We start from the raw sequence: 23,621 nt of genomic DNA, 5'->3' as shown, positions 1-23,621 counted from the left end.
CAACACCTTGTAATGCCTAACCAGGCCTTTGTGTCATTGATGCAGTAAAGGCTTCTTTCTGGCACCTCAACCATGCAGCTAATTTTTGTTCAATTGTCAACATATTGTGTTCCTTCAAAACAACCACACTGTCTTTTTCCAGAGCAGCCTGTATTTTTCTTGTGGTTACCAATGGGTTTCCCTTTGTATCCTGAACAATTCTTCTGTCAGTTGTGGCTGTAATCTTTCTTGGTGTACCTGTACTTGGCTTGGTATCAAGAGGTCCCTGAATTTTCTCCGTCGTGGAAGTGATGACTGGCATATTCAAGGCTTTTTATGTCCTTTTCCATGTTCATAAAATTCCATTACCTTGTTACGCAGGACTTATGACAGTTCTTTTCTGATCCCCCATGGCTCAGTATGTAGCCTAGTCATTACTTCTAGGTAAGAGCTAACAAACTGATTGACTATTTATACAGTGACACTAATTGCAATTTTAAAAAGCCACAGATGTGGGACATTAACCTCTAATTGGCATTTTAACACGTGTGTCACCTTGTGTGCCAAACATTCCAGGGTATGTAAACTTTTTTTTTTTTTTTTTTGATCATGGCCATTTGGGTGATTTCTGTTATGATTTAAAAAGGATCCAAACTATTTGTTAATAAATGGCTTCCTATAATCATCATCCTTCATGCCAAAAAAAAAAAAAAAAAAAATTTTATTGATCAGTCATATTTTCAATATCAATGCCAAAATTTCACAATTTCTGCCAGGGTATGCAATCTTGAGTATGTATGTATGTAGATTTTTGCGCACCCCTGCCTCCCTGTAGCAGTAAATTAACATGTATGTATGGTGAAGTCCACAAATAAGTAGTTCTAATGCTGAGCTCAAATTAGGGTTACATGTTACATGAATAATCGTACCATTTTGTAGGTACAAAAGTACTGCTAATATAGTTCTATGGCATGGTAAATGTATAGTCCCTCCATTTCTGGCAGCCTTGTCTGGATATGAAGCTTGTTCCAGGAGTACATGTAAAATCAGAGAAGATAAGGAGCCTCGAAGTGTAGACTGAGAACTTATTGCACACAATAAAATGCCATTTACAGGAGAGCAGGTTAAGAGTAGCCTATCTAGTTCGTCAAGGGCAAACGCCATGGCGTAGCTCTAGCCGCTTGATAAAGGAGTGTGCCTGTTATGTGATCTTCAGTGCGTATGCTCACGAAACGCATCGCATCACATCACGACGCCTGGTGATGCCATAATGCCGATCTGCGCTCCAGCCCTCACTTCTGGGCGTCCACCTTGCTGGCTCAGCCTGGAACAGTGACAGTGGATCTGGTTGCTACACATGGCAGTGATGGGACCATTACACTGTGGCGTTTGCCCTTGACAGACTAGATATGCTACGCTTTACCCGCTCTCCTGTAAGTGGCTTTTTATTGTGTGCAATAAAATGCATTCTTTTTTTTTGGTCTACACTTAAGGGTGCCTTCTCTTCTCTGCTGACGAGGGCCAGCTTGGTGCTGGCGAGGGGTGCAGAGGCAAGAGTGTAGACCAAGTACCGCTGAAGACGGCCACTCTGGTTCCCTATGTTTGCTGCACAGTCTCAAGGAACCACCAATTCTCAGACAAATGTGGTGACACCCCAACAGAACCGCTTGGTAATAGGGATTGAGGAGGGGCAGGAAGTATGAAACTTTGGTCATATGATGCGCAGTGTATGTCTAATGACCCTAAAATGCCTCCTGACAACATTTGGTCCTGTATTTCACCCTTGTAGAAAGAACTACCAAGCTTAGCAGAGTCAGGAGGTGCTGGAATTTCTGAGTTTCAGTGATCGATTGTACTTTATTTTGGACACTGTCTGCAATAAGATAAGTACTGCAAATGGATACTTTTTAGTGTCTTTAACTACGAGTCCCAGTCGCCATTTTTTAACATGGCTGTATGTTACCAGTTTTGAAACCGGCAGCTGGTCTCTGCCGCACCTGCGGCCCATGGGAGCACTTGCACTGGAACATTCATTTTGTCAATGGCAGCCAGGGTCCAGAGCGAAGACCAGGATGTCAAAACAATCTGCTCCTGATCCCATTGTTCTATAGAGCATGCTGTAGGAACGAATGTAAACAAGATTAAAGGGGAACACCATCAAATTAACATTATATTCATGGCAACTAAAATAACAGTTGTGAGAGCAAAAGAAAACTACTCAAACTTGGAGGACGGTATACAAAGTATGACGGGCTCAATGATAAAATCTTCCAAGATGCACACCATAGATTGCTACAAAAAAAAAGCTTCGAACTAGTGTATCGGTCCCTAATAACAGTAGATATGGCAACCTGCTGCATGGCTCTTATTTGAATATCAACCATTTTAACTTCTGTATCATGGACTTTGTACTACTTCTTTATCCTCTTGTAGTTCAAAGAGCGGGACGAACTGGAATACATCTTTAAGTTCTGGCAATCTCCAGAACCCAAGCTCTTTCCTATTGACCGGTACTGGGATGTAAAGAATCGTCAGTATTTGGGAAGAAGATATGACTCCAGAAGAGGTGCCTATGACTGGGATTTAAATATGAAGCTACATGAGCATGGGGTAGGACTTTTTTAAAACCTCTCGTTTAATATATAGGTGTTTTTATATTGAAAAATGTGTATGCACGCTAAAGATCGGCTTTGAATTGGATTGTTGACAGAGGTGCTCTACTGGCTATTACAGTATATTCGAAAAAGATCGGGGGAATTTAACAAACTTTTGTGCAAAGGTCGCAAGTCGGCTCTGAATAGCTGAGGTCTACTATGTTTGACTTTCACTTTTGATTGATGACCATAAACATGACAAATAGAGGGTGAATCTGCTTAACCACTTACCTATTGGGCGCTTATAACCCTTCCTACCCGGGCCAATTTTGAGCTTTCAGCACTGCCACACTATGACAATTGCGCAGTCATTCAACATTGTCCCTCGGACACAGCGGATCCCCGATCCATGAAAAGAGCCGACGATGTCGGCTGTCATGTGATCAGCTGTGTCCAATCACAGCTGATCACATGTAAACGGGGAAATGACAGTTATCGGCATTTCTCTCCTCACGAGCTGTCACGCTGACAGCTCGAGAGGAGAGTCTGTAATCTGCATTCCTCGGAGGGGACATCTACACTGATCATCAGAGCACTGATTATCAGTGTAGCCCCAGCAGTGCCACCTGTCGGTGTCAATCAGTGCCATGTCAGTGCTCATCCATGCCACCTGCCAATGCCCATCAGTGCCACATTTCAGTGCCTACCAGTGCACATCAATATCCGTGCCCATCTGAGCTACCTATCAATGCCAGTCAGTGCTGCCTATCAGTGCCACCTAACAGTGCCATATGAGTGCTGCCTGTCAATGCCCACCAGTGCCTCCTCATCAGTGCCACCTATCAGTGTTGGCCTATCAGTGTCCATCACTGCAGCCTCATTAGCACACATCAGTGAAGGAGAAAAATCACTTATTTACAACATTTTATAACAAAAACTAAAACTTTTTTTTTTTTTTTTTTTAAATTTTCAGTGGTTTTTGGTTTAAGAAAAAATAACCCAGAGGTGATCAAATACCACCAAAATAAAGCTCTTATCTGTCACAAAAAAAGATCAAAATTTTATATGGGTACAGTGTTGCATGACCGCATAATTTGTCATTCAAAGTGTGACAGCGCTGAAAGCTGGAAATTGGCCTGGGCAGGAAGGAGGTATAAGTGCCCTGTAGGCTAGTGGTTAAAAAAAAAAAAAAAAAAAAAAAAGAGGTAAACATTTGAAGATTGTTTTTTTTGTTTTTTGTTTTTTTGTTTTCTATTATAAAATGTTGCAAACAGGTACTTTTTTTTTTTTTTTTTTTTTTTTTTTTTCTCCTTTTGCTGATGTGCATTGATTAGGTGGCACTGCTGGGCACAGGTGGGTGGCACTTTATCATCAGTGCTGATCAATTTTCTGACAATTGCCAGTTACTGGCAGTACTTTCTGCACGCTGTGACAGTGTGAGGAAAGTGCAGCCGATAACCGGCAATTGCATTTACCCGGTGATCTGCTGTGTCATTGGACAAAGCTGATCACGTGGTAAAAGGCAGCTGTGATTGGGCTTTTTCCACATCACGTGATCACCTGTGTCTGTAGAAGGGTGCGGTCTGGGAGGAAGGCATATGACTCCCTCCCAGAACTGGATAACTGTGCTGTAGCAGTCATTTGGCTATAGCGCAGTTGGCAAGTGGTTAATGGGGGAACACACTGCAATAAAAACTGACAGGTGTTCTAATCCCTAAAAGGGTATTGTAACATTTACAGCATAACACAACAGCCCGAATTCCTAAAATGGCTGCATATTAATCACTGTAGATGCACCCTGATTGCATTCTAGTAAAATATCAATGCTTTTTTAATTTTGACTTTAAGCTCATCGTGTAAAATTTCAATATCTATTACTTTAAAGGTAAAAAGCCATATTGTAATTTTAAGGTTTACTTAGAATTTGCCTTAGCCTTTTTCGTTCTGCAGCAATGTAACTTTTCTTTAAAGTGAAATATGGCAACATGGACGCCTTCTGTACACAGAACCTCCCTGAACATGCAGTTCCCTGCTTTTTAGATTAGCTAAATGACTTTCCCAGAAGTCTGCACCTAGTCAGATTTTAGGCATGCTCTGCAACAAAATGTTTTTGTTTTGAGAAAGGGATGCAGGCCCTACAACTTTCCTAATTGGAACACTAGTGCTAGTTGCTAATTGGAACACTAATGCTAGTGCATTAGCTGATTAATAATGAAACATCCCTCCCATTCAGATTCGTTCTATACACAGTGAACCGCTATTTCTTCAGAGCAGAAATGGGTAGGAACCTGCATAGTGCATAGATCACACAGAGGGAGATCATCCATTTATTTTCCTTTATCTGCTTATTAGATCTGTTAATGCAACATAAAGGTAAATTTTGAGGTTACCCTTAGTAACTTTCCCTTTTCTTTCGATGGGAGAACACCTACTGAAACAAAAATTCATTTAGTAACAAACCGCATATTTGGGGGAATAAATAAAAAAGTGATATGTCTGGTGTGGTTTTTTTTGTTTTTTTTTGTTTTTTTTTGTGGGTGGGTTTTTTTTTTTTTTTTTTATAAATCCTTTAAAAACCCATATATGTAAACCTAGAAAAGCAAACAAGCACCTATTTAGAAACCAGCAGCCTGCAGTCAATACTGCCGCAGTTGTTTAATACAAGCGGAAACCAAAGCGATCAGACATAGGACAAGTCAGTTGGATTGTTCTTACTGAGAGTAGTTAGCTGGCAGTTGTTCATGGAACTCCTAGACCTTAATCTTTTAGTCTGGGTGGATTGGGCTGCTGTCAACTTGTTTCTGTAGACAATATTGTGTGTGGTGTGTGTTGTTTTTTTTTTTTTTTTTTTTTTTTTTTTCCCCCCCCCCCTTTCCTTGACTGCATAATACTTAAATGAAAACCACCAGCCATCTGTAATTTCCTCATGCTTTGTGTTTTGTAGGCTGTAATAATTAATGCTATTGAATATAATCGTTGGAGAGAAAATGGAGTTGCATTTATGATACGTGAAGGAATCTATGATGTCCCAAATAAAACCTTGGCTTCACACATGAGTGTAACGCAAGTGAGTAATGGAAGCTTGGCCCCTCTGTGTTGTAAATAAAGCTGCTTCTGCACATTGCCTTTCCATTTGCGTCTCCAGCACACGTCACTATTATTATTATTATTATTATTATAATATTATTATTCAGTATTTATATAGCGCCAAAAAGTTTGCTCAGCGCTGTACATTATAGTGGGAGACAGTACATGAGACCATACACAAGGGGTTCGAGGGCCCTGCTCCTTGAAGCTTACAATCTAGGAGGGAGGGGATAGTGGTACAGGAGGAAATGGCTGTGAGGGATGGAATGGAGGAGATCGGCAGTTAGGTGAGGGCAGGATAGGCTTCCCTGAAGAGATGGGTTTTCAGGGTGCGCCTAAAGGTGAGGAGGGTAGATGACAGTCTGATGGATTGGGGTAGTGAGTTCCAGAGGATGGGGGAAGACCTGGAGAAGTCCTGGAGTCGGGCATGGGAGGAGGAGACCAGGGAGCTAGAGAATAAGAGGTCTTGTGAGGAGCGAAGAGTATGGGTTGGGTGGTATTTGGATATCAGGTCGGTGAGGTAGTTTGGGGCAGTATTCTGAATAGCTTTGTACATCAATGTTAGTAGTTTGAATTTTATGCGTTGGGCAATCGGAAGCCAATGGAGGGAATGACAGAGGGGGGTGGCGGATATGGAGCGGTTGGTAAGGTGGATGAGTCTGGCCGCAGAGTTCAGGATAGACTGAAGCGGGGATAGTCTGTGATGAGGTAAGCCGGTGAGGAGGGAGTTGCAGTAGTCTAGTCGTGAGATAACAAATTACAGATTTTAACCTACAAATTTTGCAGCATATATTTGGTTTTGTTTGAAACTACCCATACCATCAAGTTTCTTCCAAAATGATTAAATTTGTTGGTTTACATAATCCGCTTTCCATCATAGTGCTTAACCCCTTCACGCCGGATCGTCCCGACGTGAAGAGTTCTTGCGCCGGAAGGTAGATGAGGCGTGGCTTAGCGTCATGTGGCCGCTGTGATGTCATGGCCGGTCACATGAACGGGAAAGGTCCTGATCGAAAGTGCAGACCAGGACCTTTCTGTGAGTACCTCACGTGTGCTGGGAGCGCGCGCTCTCGGCACATGTTTTTTTTGTTATATGAACACAAATGTGCGGCGTCTAGGCCCAGGCGCTTCCTCAGCTTAACATGTTTGGTGTCAGGCAGGTTAGTTTGTAAAAAGACTAAACAAAGTATGGGTCATTAGCCTGGTGGCTGAGAAGTCTGGCTCTGACGTTGAGAAAGTTCTGCTTTCCTAAGTCTTGGAAGATGTCAATCGGAAGGGCTTAGGAAGAGTCATAAACACCCTTTGGAAGCAGACGTGGGCCCAATCTGCATTCTGGAACTTTGGGTGATTTGATTGAACCCTACAACACTAGATATACCCACTGAAGGATCGTCCAGTTGGATTCAGTCAAACCACACTATGGCATTGTCAGACTTTACTCTCAATCAACAAACTGTTCTCCCATATCTGTTCAGGTCCAGTATGTCAAAAACATTTGTTTATTGTCTGGGTGTTCGAACTGTGCATCATTTTCTGAACAGAAGCAGTGGCTGCAAAATACTTTTTTACCCATCTCTCATGGTCCAAATCCTCCTGTAGGCAGTATAATTTTGTCTTGGAAATCTTTGTTCCTTAACAAGCTCCAAGAAATGGATTTTACAGAGTATAACTAAAGCCAAAACCTTTTTTTCATATAGTTTTGGATATTGGAATGGCAAAACCTAAAATGTCAAAACAGCAGTAACAAGAGCATGATCCTTCAAATGTTCATGCAATCCTGTGTTTTTAACCCTTCTGCTTGTCAACACTGTATCCAGGTTAAGAGTTTTCATGTTTGTTGGTGGCAGGAGAGGTCCTATTTCTAGTCTGCATTATTATGGTGCACACTAAAAATACAGTGCATCCAGGAAGTATTCACAGTGCTTAACTTTTGTCACATTTTGTTAGGTTACAGCCTTATTCCAAAATGGATTAAATTCATTTTTTTTTTTCTCGACATTCTACAAATACCCCATAATGACAACGTGAAAGTTCATTTTGAAATATTTGCAATTTATTAAAAATAAAACAAAACATACATAAGTATTCATAGCCTTTGCGCAATACTTTTGTTGCAGCACCTTTAGCACCAATTACAGCCTCAAGTCGTTTTGAGTATGATGCTACAAGCTTGACACACCTTCCCTTTTTTTTTTTTTTTTTTTTTTTTTTTTTGGGCAATTTCTCCCATTCTTCTTTGCAGTACCTCTCAAGCTCCATCAGGTTGGATGGGGAGCGTACAGTGCACAGCCATTTTCAGATCTCTCCAGAGATGTTCAATTGGGTTCAAGTCTGGGCTCTGGCTGGGCTACTCAAGTCATTCAGAGTTGGTCCGTAGCCACTTCTTTTTTTTTTTTTTTTTTTTTTTTAGGCTGTGTGCTTAGGGTCGTTGTCCTTTTGAAAGATGAACAGTCGCCCCAATCTAAGGTCCAGAGCTCTCTGGAACAGGTTTTCATCAAGGATGTCTCTGTACATTGCTGCATTCATCTTTCCTTCGATCCTGACTAGTCTCCCAGTTCCTGCCGCTGAAAAACATGCTTCACTATAGGGATGGTATTGGCCAGGTGCTGAGCGGTGCCTGGTTTCCTCCAGACATGACACTTTGCATTCAAGCCAAAGAATTCAATCCTTTGTTTCATCAGACCCGAGAGGTTTTTGTTTCTCATGGTCTGAGAGTCCCTCAGGTGCCTTTTTGGCAAACTCCAGGTGGGCTGCCATTTGCCTTTTACTGAGTGGCTTCCGTCTTGCCACTCTAACATACAGGCCTGACTGAAGTGCTGCAGAGATGGTGGTTCTTCTAGAAGGTTCTCCCCTTTCCACAGAGAAAGGCTGGAGCTCTTTCAGAGTGACCATCGGGTGCTTGTTTACCTCCCTAGCCTTCTCACTCAATCGCTCATTTTGGCTGGGGGGACCTGCTCTAGGAAGATCCCTGGTGGTTCCAAACTTTTTCCATTTATGGATGACTGAGGCCACTGCTCATTGGGACCTTCAATGCTGCAGACATTTTTCTGTACCCTTCCCCAGATCTTTGCCTTGATACAATCTCTAAGGTCTATGGACAATTCCTTGGACTTCATGGTTTTGGTTTGTGCTCTGACATGCACTGTTAACTGTGGGACCTTTTTTTATATGGACAGGTTTATGCCTTTCCTACGTCCAGTTAACTGAACTTCCCACAGGTGGACTCCAATCAACTTGTGGAAACCTCTCAAAGATGATCAGTGGGAACAGGATGCACCAGCGCTTAATTTTGAGCGTCATGGCAAAGGCTGTTAATACTTGTGTACATGTGGTATGTTTCCCCCCCCCTGTTCTTTTTATTTTTAGTAAATTGCAAAGATTTCAAAACTAACTTCTTTCACGTTCTCATTATGGGGTATTGTTTGTAGAATCTTGAGTGGAAAAAAATGAATTTAACCACATCCCTGCCGTCTTATAGCAAATATACTGCTACAGGGCGGCAGGGGTGTGCAAAATCACGTGTGAATTTTGCATTTCCGGCTAGGGGGCGTGCACTCACCCCACCCACACCACCATTCGTGGCTGTCAATCAGCAGGTCCCAGCTGGTGATTACCCGCTGGTGATTACTGCGGATCTCCGACGGGGAGGAGGGCTGCTTTGAGACAACAGGGAGGACTGTTGGTAAACAAACACACTGCTCTGGATGGCTGTAACAGAGTTGCACGGACTTTGTCCCATAAGTGATTAAAAAAAATTTTTTTTTTTTTTTTTTTTTTTGCTTAATGGAAGTTACACCCAAGCATTACACCCCCAAAGTTTTAAGCCCCCCCCACATGTGTATGCACGCACAAACTTAAAAGCACATACTCGGGTGCCAATACATGAAACCATGGATTGCGATACATATGTTGCATATCGCCGCGCATGCCAGAATGAGAGCAATAATTCTAGCACCAGACCTCCTCCGTACACTATACTGATGACCTATAAGGAGCTTTAAGTGTCGCCTATAGGAAATATAGGGTACTAAAGTGTGTGGGTTTTTTTTTTTATATTGTACATAAAAAAATTGGATAACTTTTTGTGCGCTAAAATTAACTTAACTGTATTTTTTTACAGAAATTTTGTGATATCGTGTGACATAAATTGGAACTACCGCTATTTTATTCTCTAGGATCTCTGGTTTCAGAAAATGTATAATATTTGGGGGGTTTGTGTCCTCTTCAGGCCTAAAACTATTTTTTAAGCATCTGCAAATAATGCAAAAACAGCTCTGGTAGCGAAAGGAATAAAAGATAAGTCCAACACTCCCCTTTCCTGACAAGCTGCCAATCGGTGCTCACTACACTGCAAGGTCTCTCCCCTCCCTGCTAGTGCCCGGGTGCAGTGCTGGAGACACACAGGCAGAGAGGGGAGGAGGAGATAAACTGTGTAATGTTAAAAATATTAAATCGCCTTAAAGCCCCAGACATTACTTAAAACAAATTTTAGGCAAAACTGTATTTAAATCTGCTTTTATCAGGATAAGTAGATTGACATGAGGGACAAGTAGATTGGGACACCGATTTTAGTCCCTGGACAAGTAGTTTGTATTTATTTATTTTTTTTAAATTTCCACACCCCTGCTTTTCCTGACTGATACCTTTTTAAAAATGAGATCCCTCTCTGATGCTTTGGAAGCTCTCTGCGGACCATGGCTTTTGCTGTAAGTGGCTAATAAAATGTCAGGAAAGACCTACCAGAACAGCTGAATGCTATTTGGGGTTAATCAGAGGCTCTTAAAATGATGGCAGGTGTGTACTGACTCCTATTTAACATGATTTTGAATGTGATTGCTTAATTCTGAAAATGGCTACATCTCCAGTTATAATTTTTTTTAACGTGTATAAATGCTCCCTGTCATTCCTAGCGATGTGGAAAGGTCCGTGCTCGAGGTTACTGGGGAGATATAACTACAAGTCCATACATAGCATACGGCATAGAGACCGAGGAGAAGAGCTTGCTGAAGACTTCCAATGGCGTACATACAAAGGTTGGCTGTTTATATCTTTTTGGCGTTTTTATCAAGGTCAGTGAAGCTAGAAATAAAAGGCTACAAAGCAATTTTTTTTTTTTTTTTTGTTTGACACTTTGCACACATGCACCTTCCTAAATCCCTTTAAAAAGAGGCAAAGTTTTGAAAGACCGTACTGGCCTTAATAAAATCTGTAAAACATGGTTAATGTGGATTAATCTGTAGCGTTAGAACTTCCCATTTAAAGGTTGGGATAATGGAATAGCGGGATGCTTGGGGACAGTTTGCTTGTTTTCATCGTTGGTCTTTTGGAAGTTGCCTGGTTTAGAAAATGTTTCAGAATAAAGGAAGCACTCGCCTAAACTGAACAGTTAATTTTACAGTAGCAGCTTGGCTATTTAAGTTAGTAAAATAACAGTTTGTCAACAGCTATGTTTTTATGTGATCCAGAGGGGCCATCTGCATAGGATAAATTCACACAATTCCTAAATCCAAAAAAAGAAAAATAAGGTTAGGGTGAGGTAAAATGGGGGTTTCATTTTATTCTCCGTACTCTGCCCTGTCTCCAGTATGATGGATCACTGGGAAGTAGCTAAGCTCATGGTTACGTGTAACTAAGGGTTGTATCTTGTATATTTTATTTTATTTATTTTTTTCTTCTTGCATAGACCGCTCAAGATCTGTCAAAATTCAACATCACATCAATGTTTCACGAGTTGGTCACTGGCCAGAAATACTCTCTATCGGCACTGAGTAAAGATGAGGCTGAAGGCAACAGTGCTTGTACTGTATCGGCTAGTCCTATAACTGAACCTACTATCCATGAAGAAGAAGAAACTTCTGCAAAGAAAAATGGGAGTACAGATTGTGAGGATTTCAGCCAAACTCCAAGTAATTTTTTAGTCTAAACAAAATCTTGCATCTGTGCTGGAACAAAGTCCTTTGGCATCCAAAGTGAAGATGCTAAATTTACATATTTCCCTAGTTGGTCGAAAAAAAAAAAAATCTATCTAGTTCAACCAGTAGAGAAAAAGTAATAATGAAATCCTATGCCCACCGTAAGTCCTAAGGAAGACAAAAAATCCTATGAACTGTGGTCCAATTTTGCTATGGCTGGTTGGGGCGGGGAGCATTCCTCCCTGATACCCAGAAGGCAATCTGAAATTCCCTGGATCCACAGTCTGGTGTTATTACCTATAAATGTTAATATTCAGCTAAACTTTTTGTTTTTTTAAAAAAAAAAGACAGGATGCATTCTAAATACGCAATTTTTTGAGGTGGACAGAACTAGTTCTTGAGTGAGTCTACTCCATATTTTCATAGCTCTTACTGTAAAGACCTTAAAGTGAATAACTATACATAATGTTCATTATATGGACTACTTGTGTATTCATACATGGTCAACATGAAAATTTGTACACACCAGTACAGTGGAGCATGAGTAGTTTGTTACTTTCTAGAAAATTTGATGACCAGCGTATAATTACATAAGCATGTTTGAACTTTGTTTTGTCTATATTATCTTTTCTAGATTTTATGAAGATTGACAATATTGAGATACATTTTCTGCCTCTCAGTTGGATCAATGAACTCCACAGGAGAAGCAAATTCCTTAATCTTTTCAACCTGGTCTTTTTCTCTTGCAGGTAATGAAACAAGTTGCAAGACACTGCAAGTCGACCTTTATAACTTGTTTGCGATTTTTTTTTTTTTTTTTTTTTTTTTTTTTTTTTTTTTTTTTTTTTTTTTTTTTTTATCCATCGTGTCAAGTAGAAGAATTAGTAACTGTTTTCCAGCTTATGATTTTTATGATGTTTGAATTTTGTGCAAGCTCAGCATGGTATGAAATTGGGCAGAATTTCATACAATACTGAGCTTTTAGGCCTCATTCACAAATCATCCTTGTGTGATAATAAAATGCAAAATTACTACTTCACTGAAGCATAAAATACATGTATATCCAGATTATTTAATATTGGCCTAAAAATAGGGAATATAAAGTCTTTTCACCCAACGTTGCATGAGCACCTTTCCAGACATTAGAAGAAGCAGGTACACCCTGAAAGCTTGTTCCGAAAATGTAAATGTTGGTGCAAGTAAAAAAAGGAGCAGTGTGAGCCACACACTTGCGGATCCACTGTGGGCTAGTGGAGAGAGCAAGGTATTGAGACAGTTGGAAGTTCAAAGCTGGATAGATTAAACATTAGCAGGTTGGCTCTCACTTTATTTAACTTCACAGGTTTATGTACATTTTAGGATGTGATTGTAAAAGCGGTTTTATGTTTTTTTTTAAAGACAGGGTTATAACTTTCTATCTCATAGAATGGAAGAAGATACTGTATAGCTCAACAGTGTTAATTGGGGAGATTGCAGTCTGGAGACAGAATTGTATTCAGAATGCTTTAGACCTGAATCTGCAGTAAGGTCATATACTCTGCTGACTTGGATTGCAAGCTTGGTGTGTGGGGCATGTTTGTGGTTTGAAGATACAATAGGGAAATTCCTGGAGCATTCCATTGGGCCACCTCACTGAAATTGTTGGTGTGATGATCGCAGCGTCAGACCCCAGCCCTTATCACCAAACTCGTGACCGAAGGACTAGCCAATCTAAAAGCGCGCTGTCACGTGCGTAACAGTGCCACGGCCAGCTGCACCCTACACACAGATTTTCCAGCTAATGGACCACAATCTGTGTACTGGCAGTCTGGGAGCGATTGTTACTGGATCAGGTTAATTACGCAATTACCCCTTCACACTGCCACCACCTCCTTTTTGTACCGAGAAAGCGGAAACTTGGCAATATTCGCAATAACACTATGATGTTTGAATAATCGTTGTCACCGCAGGCAGGGTATACAGAGGTTTAAACACACAGTAGCGCTCTTCAGAGACAGTGGTTTTTAGTATGCAATAAAGAGCTTTAGAAACAATTCAACACACTCAGAGTAAGATTTATTGCTAAAAGGTCAAAAGGGTGAAATAAAAATATTTTCAGAAAAAGATGTAGGTGAGAGAGAGAACACAGCAAAGAGATAACAGAGAAGTTTAGAGAGATAAAGTACTTGGCAAAAGTCCTGGGTTAAGCAGATCAAGTTTTCTGAGCAAAAGGGCCTTATCTCCCAAAGTTAATTCCAATGTTAAAAGGGAGCTACTTCAATTCAACTCAACTCAGCTTAGCTTCGCTTTCTGCTCCAAGCATAACAGCTTTTCTAGGAACTCAGCAGGGTGTCTCCTTGAAGCAGAGAACCAATCTCCTCATTTGGGGAGGGTGTTGGGTGGAGACCCCAGCTAGAACCAAAATCCCTCCCAAGTTGATACCAGGGTAATAACTTTCCCTGGATAAATGTAACATTCTATCCATGAGTAGATTAATCTGCAGAATCACCTGCCGACTGTCTAGATATGAAATATGACATGCCTGCTGGGACGGTTAAGGAGATATAATTTTCTGCTCTCCTGTAGATGTCAGCTAGGGGGTGTAATATATCAGACGACTTGTATTAAAGTGACCGGTCTGAATATATGCCTGGTTTTTATGTAAGTCTTTCATATTCCAAGATATGAAATCATAGGTGAAAAGGGGATTTTTAAATGTGAGTCTGTTTTATGACTACCTGGAATGTCTTTGAAGCTCAGTGAAGGGCTGGTTTTATGGCTTTACGATATACCAGATTGAGAAGCTAAGAGATATCTGGGCACCAGCTAGTTTGGGATTTTATAGCCATGGAGCTCTCCCACTGGGCCTGTTGCCTTTTGAACTCTGCATCATACAGAACACATGACACTCAACACCGAGGGAGGGGGGATTTGGAGGGAAGCTGATTTGGGAGTAGAAAATGATACAAGATGGAGGCCTTTGCCAAACTGAAGGTTTGCATCCATCTCTGTGTGCACGATTGCTACAGTTGGTGCTTGAGTTCAATTCATGTCAGCCAGGTACCTGAATTTTGTTCCTGGGACAGAGGTTGGAGTGTCCATACTGGACACTATCTCAGTCCTCTTCCTCCCTGGCCACTGTGCCTGTCACATTGACAGGCACATGACCAAGAAATTTTTGTAATGTGGGCGGAGTCTAAAGGTGGAACAGACTAGTTTCCCATCAGCTCCACCTTGCTGTTGATTGACATATATTACTTAATGGCTGCTTTCAAATCTGCCCAATGCTATCCTGTCAATCAAAAGTGAGGTGGATCTGATGGAAAACTAGTCTCTCAGTTCCCAATCAGGCTCCACCTCTCCATCCCCCAGTGACTCAAGTCATGTCCCAAATGTGGGAATTATTGTATTTAGGTAATAACATCACTAGTAAACTTGGCCCCTTTTTTGTGTACATTTGGATTTGGTTGGGGAATCTCCTAGGCAACTGAATGGGGTCTGGGAATCTCTCAGGAGACTGGTGAATGGGACCAGGGATACAGCCTGGAACACCTGTGCATCCCCCATGTGGGCGCAAACAGCCCTTGCATGGGCTTACACTTAAGTATGCCCGTGTGAGTGAGGCCTTGGGCAAACTGTCGGTTTAAAGCACTACTGCCAGAAAGGTGTCATTCATGAGTTTTTTTTTTTTTTTTTTGAATTGCCCAGAATATGTTCAAATAATTGGCTTTTACCCAAACTGTTTCATCCATGTGTCGAAGTCCAGGGAAGATAGATATAGAATATATAGATCTAGAGTTGTGTGTATATATGTATGCAATATGTGTATATATATCTATATATCTCTTACAATTAGCAAAAAAAGTTATGTGGCTTATTTAATGCTGCACTGAAAGTAGTTATTTTGCATGTTGTCACACATGAGAATGAGTTGTGTTGCATATGTTTACAATCAGCATTGCATTAAACCTTTTTTTAAGGTTTCCAAATTGGTGAAATTTTGCTTTTATTGGGAGCTGTATAGCTGACTATGGGTATCAGAGGTGTGTGTATGTGTTTCCCCAACACGTGGTATGTTTTTTATATTTAATTTTATTAAGCTCCTTGTACATGTTTCTAGTAGCCACTAGGTGGCAAAGCTACCTTTCTGTCAGTCAGCATGTTTGCTCTACAGCAGCTGTGAATAGTTCAAGCTTATGCCAATCCACCTGAAATGTATTGTCAGCAGAACAGTGCTTGGTGATTTAGCTCTCCTGCTTTGCTGCACTAGGGTCCTTGAATCCCAACCATCCCACTACCTGCATGGAGTTTGAGTATCTGGGGAAAACCCATGCAGGCACAATGAGGACATGCAGTTTCCTTTCATGCTCTAAAGACATAGCGGACGGTTGATTTTGTCTACAATTAATCTGAACTGGACCTAGAGAGAGAGTGTGTGTGTGTGTGATGGAGATCTTGGATTGTAAAGTTGAGGGCAGGGACTGATGTGAATGTACAATATGTAAAGTGCTACAAAAACTTGTTGGCGCTGTGCCTTTTTAATATAAATGTCAGCTTGACTAGTTTTGTTTTTTAAATTTGTGAGAAAATTGGCAAAAAAAAAAACTAAACACTGACAAATTTACTCTCGATGGCAGGGGGACGAAAGCAGTACTGAATAAATACTGGTATTGCCAACTTTTAATTGCAGTCAGTGGGAATGCATTAGGAGGTCTAAAGCATGTTCCTTTTCTTGAACGGTTTCACAAGCTTCTCATATTTGACAGCTGCATCATTATTGTATGGAGTTTTGCATTTGAAGATCAATCTGTTTAAATGCTAAAGTGCTTGGATTAATGTGTACAGTCCAATGGCTTTTTTTTTTTTTTTTTCTCCCCCCCAGCATGGTTCATTATTTGAATGCAGAATACAAGCTCATCACTGCCAGAAAAGCAACACTTCTTGTGGAACTTACAAAGTAAGGACATTTTATTGTTACATTTTCTCTAATGTGATTTCTACAAGGTTTGCAGGGTGAAGTGTTGCCTATTTGTTTCAAGTTTTATGAAAGTAAATTTCTGAAATTTTGGTTTCCTGCCATGATCAGGCTCTATGTTCGGCCATCTTGATCGTGACTTCCCAACCTAGTGAATGACTGGCTTGATGTAAATCTTAACAAAGTGTGGCATTCAGTTAGTGCATGAGCCATCATAAACCATTGCTATTGGTTTTTATTTGTGTTTTTTCCACCTTCTTCCTTTTTCCTTCTTTTTCCTTCTCCCTTCTCTCTCCTTTCTCTCTCCTTTCTCTCTCCTTTCTCTCTCCTTTCTCTCTCCTTTCTCTCTCCTTTCTCTCTCCTTTCTCTCTCCTTTCTCTCTCCTTTCTCTCTCCTTTCTCTCTCCTTTCTCTCTCCTTTCTCTCTCCTTTCTCTCTCCTTTCTCTCTCCTTTCTCTCTCCTTTCTCTCTCCTTTCTCTCTCCTTTCTCTCTCCTTTCTCTCTCCTTTCTCTCTCCTTTCTCTCTCCTTTCTCTCTCCTTTCTCTCTCCTTTCTCTCTCCTTTCTCTCTCCTTTCTCTCTCCTTTCTCTTCCTCTTCCTCCTCCTTTCTCTTCCTCTTCCTCCTCCTTTCTCTTCCTCTTCCTCCTCCTTTCTCTTCCTCTTCCTCCTCCTTTCTCTTCCTCTTCCTCTTCCTTTCTCTTCCTCTTCCTCTTCCTCTTCCTTTCTCTTCCTCTTCCTCCTCCTTTCTCTTCCTCTTCCTCCTTCCTCCTCCTTCCTCCTTCCTCCTCCTTCCTTCCTCCTCCTTCCTCCTCCTTCCTCCTCCTTCCTCCTCCTTCCTCGCCTGATTTTTATCTTGCACGGCAACGATCTGGACCTGTGATGAGCATCATTAGAGGTCATTTGTACACAGCAGCGGATCAAATACTGATTGGATTCACGTCACATTGTGCCATTCAAGCACAACATGCAGTATTGTGCTCTTTTATGGTGTCTGATACCTCTACTGTAGTGCATAGGGACAGTGCTAAGCCCGAAAACACAAAAGCAAGCTCTCTCTCTCTCATCTGCCTGCAAGATAGAAGTAAAACTAGTTTGTTGGCCTTCATTTGTTTGCACTTTCAGTATTTCTATTAGCCCTACCACTGGATGATAGGGTTGTTGGTTGATACCCATTTGTGGGATGGCAATGAGTTGAGGGGGGCATTTGTCCCATTAGGTCCTTGGTTTTCCTAAAAGAAGAAAAAAAAAAAGTGTGCTTCCTTCAGTTCTGTATACAGTAAATACTTTCTTTGCAAAATCACTGTATAATGCACCCACCTTTTTGTTTTATAAACCTATCAATCACAATTTCTAGTAGAGTGCATTACAACTGTGGCTGTTGTACAAGAGAACATCTATTAACTAGCATCGCTAAGTTGTGAGTATATAAAGGTTGCTGCTGTAGTACATTACAGCTACTTGTTTTAGAGCCATCAATTTTACACCGCTACACATACTAGGGCCAACTTAGACCGGAGCCAGTTAACCTACCAGCATGTCTTTGGAGTGTGAGAGGAAACCAGAGTACCTGGAGGAAACCCACGCAGGCACAGGGAGAACTTGCAAACTCCTCACAGGTAGTGCCATGGTTGGGATTCAAACTAATGACCCTAGCAATGTTAGGCGGAGGTGCTAAGCAGTTAGCCACTGTGCTGGGACCTCTATAGATGTTTAACCTGCTCTTCCAAGCCAGAAATATCCAGCTACTCACTGTGTTGGAATTTCCTGTTTTGTAGTGTGAAGGGCGATTAAAGGAGATGCTGTCACACACCTGGCTATTTTGTTCAATCAGAGCGTTTTGCATACATTAAGAAAATTAATGGGGCTTCTGCCCAGCAGCTTACCGCCTGCATTTAGATTGCAGTAGAGTGGCCACTTGGTACATGACCCAGAGGCTAGTGGAGATAATTGGAGTAATGATGTCTACTTCAGTGATTTCCAGCTTCTAGAAGGACTGCACTGGTATGATATATGCACAGGTTACATTGGTCCAAGCTGGCCCAGTGTAAAAATACCATACCTGAAATTCTCTTGTTATACCTTGTGTTTTTTTTTGCTGCAGGATTTTACTCCCATATGAGACTTGAGGGACCAGTGAATAGAGAAGAACCCAGATCTGATTGCTAAGATGCTTACAGAAAATGCATGTCTGTCTCCCGACTTAGAGGAATGACTGTTCATACATGCTCCCAAACATGGTTCATTGCTTAGTACTGAATCGAACACAACAATTTGTTGGGCTGCTACTGCGCATAAATCTCTGTGCCCACCCGACTCAATTCAGACCTGCTCCAGGTTCCATTCTAGATCTACATCCTCTTGTTCTCTACGCCCCCCCACCCTTCCAATCCCCACAACCAGCCCACACTCTCTCCAGCGCTGTTGGTTACCACCTCTGCCTCCCCTCACCTCTGCTGCTATGATCTTTTTATCCCATTTTCATTCCCTTCCCCCACAGCAGTCTATAATCCTCATCCTACCTCATCAGCATAGGCTTAAAGTAGAACTGTAAGCAAAACTTCCATTTTGTATGGAGCAATAATTTGTTAGAAGAGACCCTGAAAGAACTCCGCATTGATCCCCACCATTTGAAACAAACGCCATGCCACCCTGTCAAACACTTTCACAGCATCAATAGAGAGGGACAGGATGGTATGGAGCTTTTTTGGGTTTATTTGCACGAATCTCAGCTGGTCACTGCTGAACTGGCAATGTATGGGCAGGGTGAATGTGCCCATGTTGATCGATCAACTTTGGTACAACTAGCCTGTCAGATTTTACAAGTGAATTTTTGCTAGTGGCTATTATAGCCACTAGCAGTAATCATGTTTCCGTGGGAGGGATCACCTCTATCAACACTGACTGCGCACAGCACCGCACCGCCACGTTTGTTAAAAGTTGTGACTAGCTGTCAAAATGGGGGGGGGGGATCGGTGGAGGGGGCAAGAGTGGTAGTGTCTAGTCTGTGTAAGGGAGTAGATTTTAATTTTGCCATCGATTAAACAATGAGAATTGTCCCCTCTGACTGTTCCAAGAGGTCTATCAACAGATTGATACTAGTTCTGATTTGGTCATGGTTTGGTAAGTGTGTTTTTTTTTTTTTTTTAAGGTTGATTTTAAAATGTTTTCCCACAAATGAAAAGTTTCAAGGAACGTTCGTCCTGACCAATATAGGATATGAGGCAGTAATTTGTGGATCGCTAAAGAAACACCCCAGGATTTAGATGATGGGAAGGGGCTATGACATGTTGGGTAGTACTTATTGTGTGGGCGGGGGGCATCATTTAGCAGACAGACATTACGATGAAGTCCATCCAAACCATTAACCGATGGAACAGGAGAGCTCAGTTAGTGGTAATAGTCTATCCATGGGATGAAAAAGAGCGACGAAAACCTTCTCAGCCTCATCTGGAGGGTTGTGGTGGAGGGCCAAAGCTAGTTTGAGGCCATTGTGGCAGTGTGAGGTCTGAAACACAACCAGCTGCCTGTTGTGATGCACTTGGATCTGAAAAGGAAATCCCCATTTGTAGGGAATATCTCTGTCTCTGAGAGCAAAAGAGGTTAACTGCCTTCCATCAGGCAAGGGTGTATCTAGAGAGATCAAAAGTGGAAAGAGTCGATGATGCCCAGCTTACTTTATTACTTGAAGTCAGCTTGTAAAAGTTAACACATCTAAAGCCAACTTCTAATGTTTCTAAGGAGAAGGTGTCATGGCTGATTCTTCTACTTTCTGTACATTTTTAGTGTGTATTTTGTTCATACACAGGTTGATCCATCCCTCATTTCCATACAATGCAGGATGGTGGTTTCTAAATCTTTAACCCATTGTTGGGACAGTTAAAATCTAGTCTACAGCTGATAATGAAGAACTGTGAACACAGTATAGACAGGGCTAGTTATGTTAAACATTGCTTTATAACATTTAGCAGGTGGCTGTGGAGTAGAGCACATGAAAGGATTATTAAAAATTGATTAACTTAAGTACTGCTATGTTAATGGGAACATTTAACAAATATAAAGTAGGCACTATCCCAATTTGGCTGAATAGTGGATATGCCTTTTAAATTTCTCTTGTAGAGGTTTTGAGGTCCTATTTTTCTGCATTACTGTAAAGAGCCAATTCTGTTTTCAGATTCATGGTGGATCTGCACGTGGACAAAGTTAAAAGCTATGTTACCATAGTGACCAGAGTTGCAAAGGAGGCTGGATTCACAACTACTGAAAATATAGACTGGAAGAGAGATCACATCGCCACCTTTGACCGTATGGAGGACTGTGTAGAGGAGAAAAATGGACATTGAAAGTATTGTGTACACGGTATTAGACTTACACTTTGGAGGTTTTCTGTTAAGATGTTCTTATTACCTATGGAACGTTAACATTTAATGAAAAGAAGAAACACTCTCCTGAGACTTGCATCTAGCACAGCTAATAGACCAAAGACCATTTTATTTGATACTTTATAGAAAGATCAAATGTTCTGTTTCCCTAATTCAGTCCTCTTGCAAGGAAACCGGTAATATAAAGCTGCCACCTTCTGAAATTACTAGTTCCCTGGCTAGCATGCTTATTCCTTGGTTTCAGTGCTGACAAGAATGGAAATTACAAGTTCTGACTCTGCTTCTCAAATGTTTGCTCTGGTTTGGTGATTTTAAAAAAGGCTAAATTGGAGATAGCCAGGTTACTAACATTGAGGTTGACAATGGCAGTCTATATATTTCTATCGTATAACAAGTTTGCAATGCTTGGAGTGAAACATTTTTCCTAACTCTTATCCTGGAAAATGGTCTTTCACACCCATTCAGTGCCACTACTCACCCGATTAAAATGACCTTGGACAGTATAGGAGGTCAAAAAACGCAAGTAATACTTAAATTCAAATTTACATGCCAGAAATATATGTTCCATTTGTGACCAACCACCAACGTAAACATCAAGATGTGCACTCACTAAAAACAGACCTCGCTACATTTTATAGAGCTCAGTTTATGCTTGATAATCCTGGCAAGTTGGAGAATGTAAACCCATCTTCTGCAACTACGAGTAATCCACCCATTGGTGTATTCATATAAAAGTGAAATACTGCAATAAAAATTAGTAATACCTTATGTAAACCTACCTTGGGCTACTCAAAACCAAGGGTGGACTGACCATTTGGAAGCTCGGGCACTGCCTGAGGGCCCGGGTCAGTAGGGGGCCCCATGAGATGCCCCTGGTACCTTTTTCATAGGCTTTTTTTGAGTTTGGGCAAGGACACAGGGGCCCCATGATCACCTATTGCCCAGGGGCCCCATGAGTTGTCAGTCCGCCCCGGCTCAAAACTTAATTCCGCTTTTTATTAGAAGTCACCGACTGCCTGAACATTTCCTATGTTTTCCTTCTGAGCTCCCCAGGGCCCTGGAAACTGAGTATCTAAATAACCTAAACACCATATAGCGCTTGTAAGGGTAAATCCTATAAACTAAAAAAGCAAAAGGGTTGGTTTTTTTTTTTTGTTTTTTTTTTTGCAATACATAGAGTATGGTAGAATGAAAGCCCCACCAGTTTAGTTTTCTGCTGTCTGCGTATCACTGGGGAAATTTCCATACTAGACAATTGTCCCTGGAACAGGTATTGCCATTGCAACATTTCCACTTACCTCTTGTTCTGGGGAGAATACTAAGTTTTGATTTCCTGTCTTTTTTCCAGCATAAATAGAGGGTTGAATCTCCTCTGTTGGGCTACAGATGGCAATGAAAACTTGAGAGAATTGAACTCTCCCCTACTCCTATTTAAAAAAAAAAATAATAATAATTGTTTTGCTTACAGCTGGCCTGCATGGCAGTAGTGTGGCTAACAGTTTGTTCTAAAACTTAGAAGGGTTTTTTCTTTTTTTACTAGCAGGTGAGCATAAATGGCATACACTAACTAAAAGGCTCATAGCGTCCATTTGACATCCGCCTCCAAAGGGGATGGAATTCTAGTCAGCCACCACTGTGGTTTAGTTGGTGAAACGTTTGTCCTGTCCTGGTTTTACAGTATGGCATAAACTGCCTTCTTATTGAACAATAAATCTGTATTTGTCATGATGCTGATTCATTGTCCCAGTGATCATGCTGAAAGCAAAAAGGTTATGAAGCTGTAATTCTACAATTGAAATGTCTTGCAATGCACATTCCCCTATTCAGAACAGTGTTTTTTTTAGTTTTTTTTATTTTGCAGTTTCCTGGAAGCTTTACTGTCAGTATAAGTAATGTTTAACTCCACCTCGTGGAGCACAGTTTATTTAATTTTTTTTTGTCTCCTGGGACTTTGGTGCCATGGTTTTCAGACCTGCCTAAAAATCACTGCAGGTAAATACTAGTGTGGGGCTAATTTTGTACTATATGTTCTGAAAATACATCAGCAAAAACAAGGCAAGGGTACTACTGACTAGGATAATGGTAAGGACGTTGAGACCTCTCCTCTTCTCAAGAAATGTATTGTAGGGGTCCACTCTTATTTAAAGAGTACCTGCACTGTGAACCTTTTTGTAGTGGGTTCAAAACACATTCTGGATATATTTTTGTACGATGAAGCTTATTCTGTTCATTTTGGCTTGTTTAAATTATGCATTTTCCTGCAGCTTATTTTGAGGTTGGCTGTATAGCAGTGAAATATTTAATTCTATAGTCCTTTAAATAAACTTGTATGCCCATAGGAAAAATACTTCTGATCTTTTGTGAGGCATATAGCTCATGACTAAAACCTTATTTATCTTCCTATTTATTATGTTTGGTGTATGTTTTAAATAATAAAATATTTCCATTGTTGAGCACTGTCATGTTTTTTTCATGCCTATGGGGAAAAAAAAAAAATTATTCAGACCTCCCATAGCGAGAGCATTTCTAGGAAAGACTATGGAGGAAGCACCAAAAACATCCCTCCAAGTATCTAGCTCTTGCCTTGGACAGTCAGGGAAAACATGCTGCCATCAAGGAGAGGGAATGCAAGAGCAGTGCGAGTGTGAGAAACCAGACTGTCAGCATAAGACAGTCGGTTGAAGATAACTGCACACCACCCTCCATGCAGGGCTTTT

General features: G+C 41.1%; 1 protein-coding gene across 2 annotated transcripts in view; it reads left to right on the top strand.

Annotated features, from left to right (window-relative positions):
• DNAAF3 (dynein axonemal assembly factor 3) overlaps positions 1–23,357 on the top strand; it is a 49,684-nt gene extending 26,327 nt beyond the window's left edge. For both annotated transcript variants that reach the window (XM_089652581.1, XM_089652582.1), the window contains 7 exons: positions 2,413–2,589; positions 5,518–5,640; positions 10,571–10,693; positions 11,344–11,566; positions 12,207–12,321; positions 16,434–16,508; positions 20,697–23,357. In XM_089652581.1, the coding sequence (XP_089508707.1) occupies positions 2,413–2,589; positions 5,518–5,640; positions 10,571–10,693; positions 11,344–11,566; positions 12,207–12,321; positions 16,434–16,508; positions 20,697–20,865 (1,005 nt within the window). In that variant the 3' untranslated portion in view covers positions 20,866–23,357. The remainder of the gene's footprint in view (positions 1–2,412; positions 2,590–5,517; positions 5,641–10,570; positions 10,694–11,343; positions 11,567–12,206; positions 12,322–16,433; positions 16,509–20,696) is intronic.
• Positions 23,358–23,621: the final 264 nt, after the last annotated feature.

Source organism: Staurois parvus, unplaced genomic scaffold (genome assembly GCF_062004578.1).
Source record: "Staurois parvus isolate SC_StPar_1 unplaced genomic scaffold, SC_StPar_1.0 ptg000686l, whole genome shotgun sequence".
In the NCBI taxonomy this organism is placed as follows: Eukaryota; Metazoa; Chordata; class Amphibia; order Anura; family Ranidae; genus Staurois; species Staurois parvus.
Note: the sequence above shows the minus strand (reverse complement) of the source record. Positions and strands in the feature narration are given on the sequence as shown.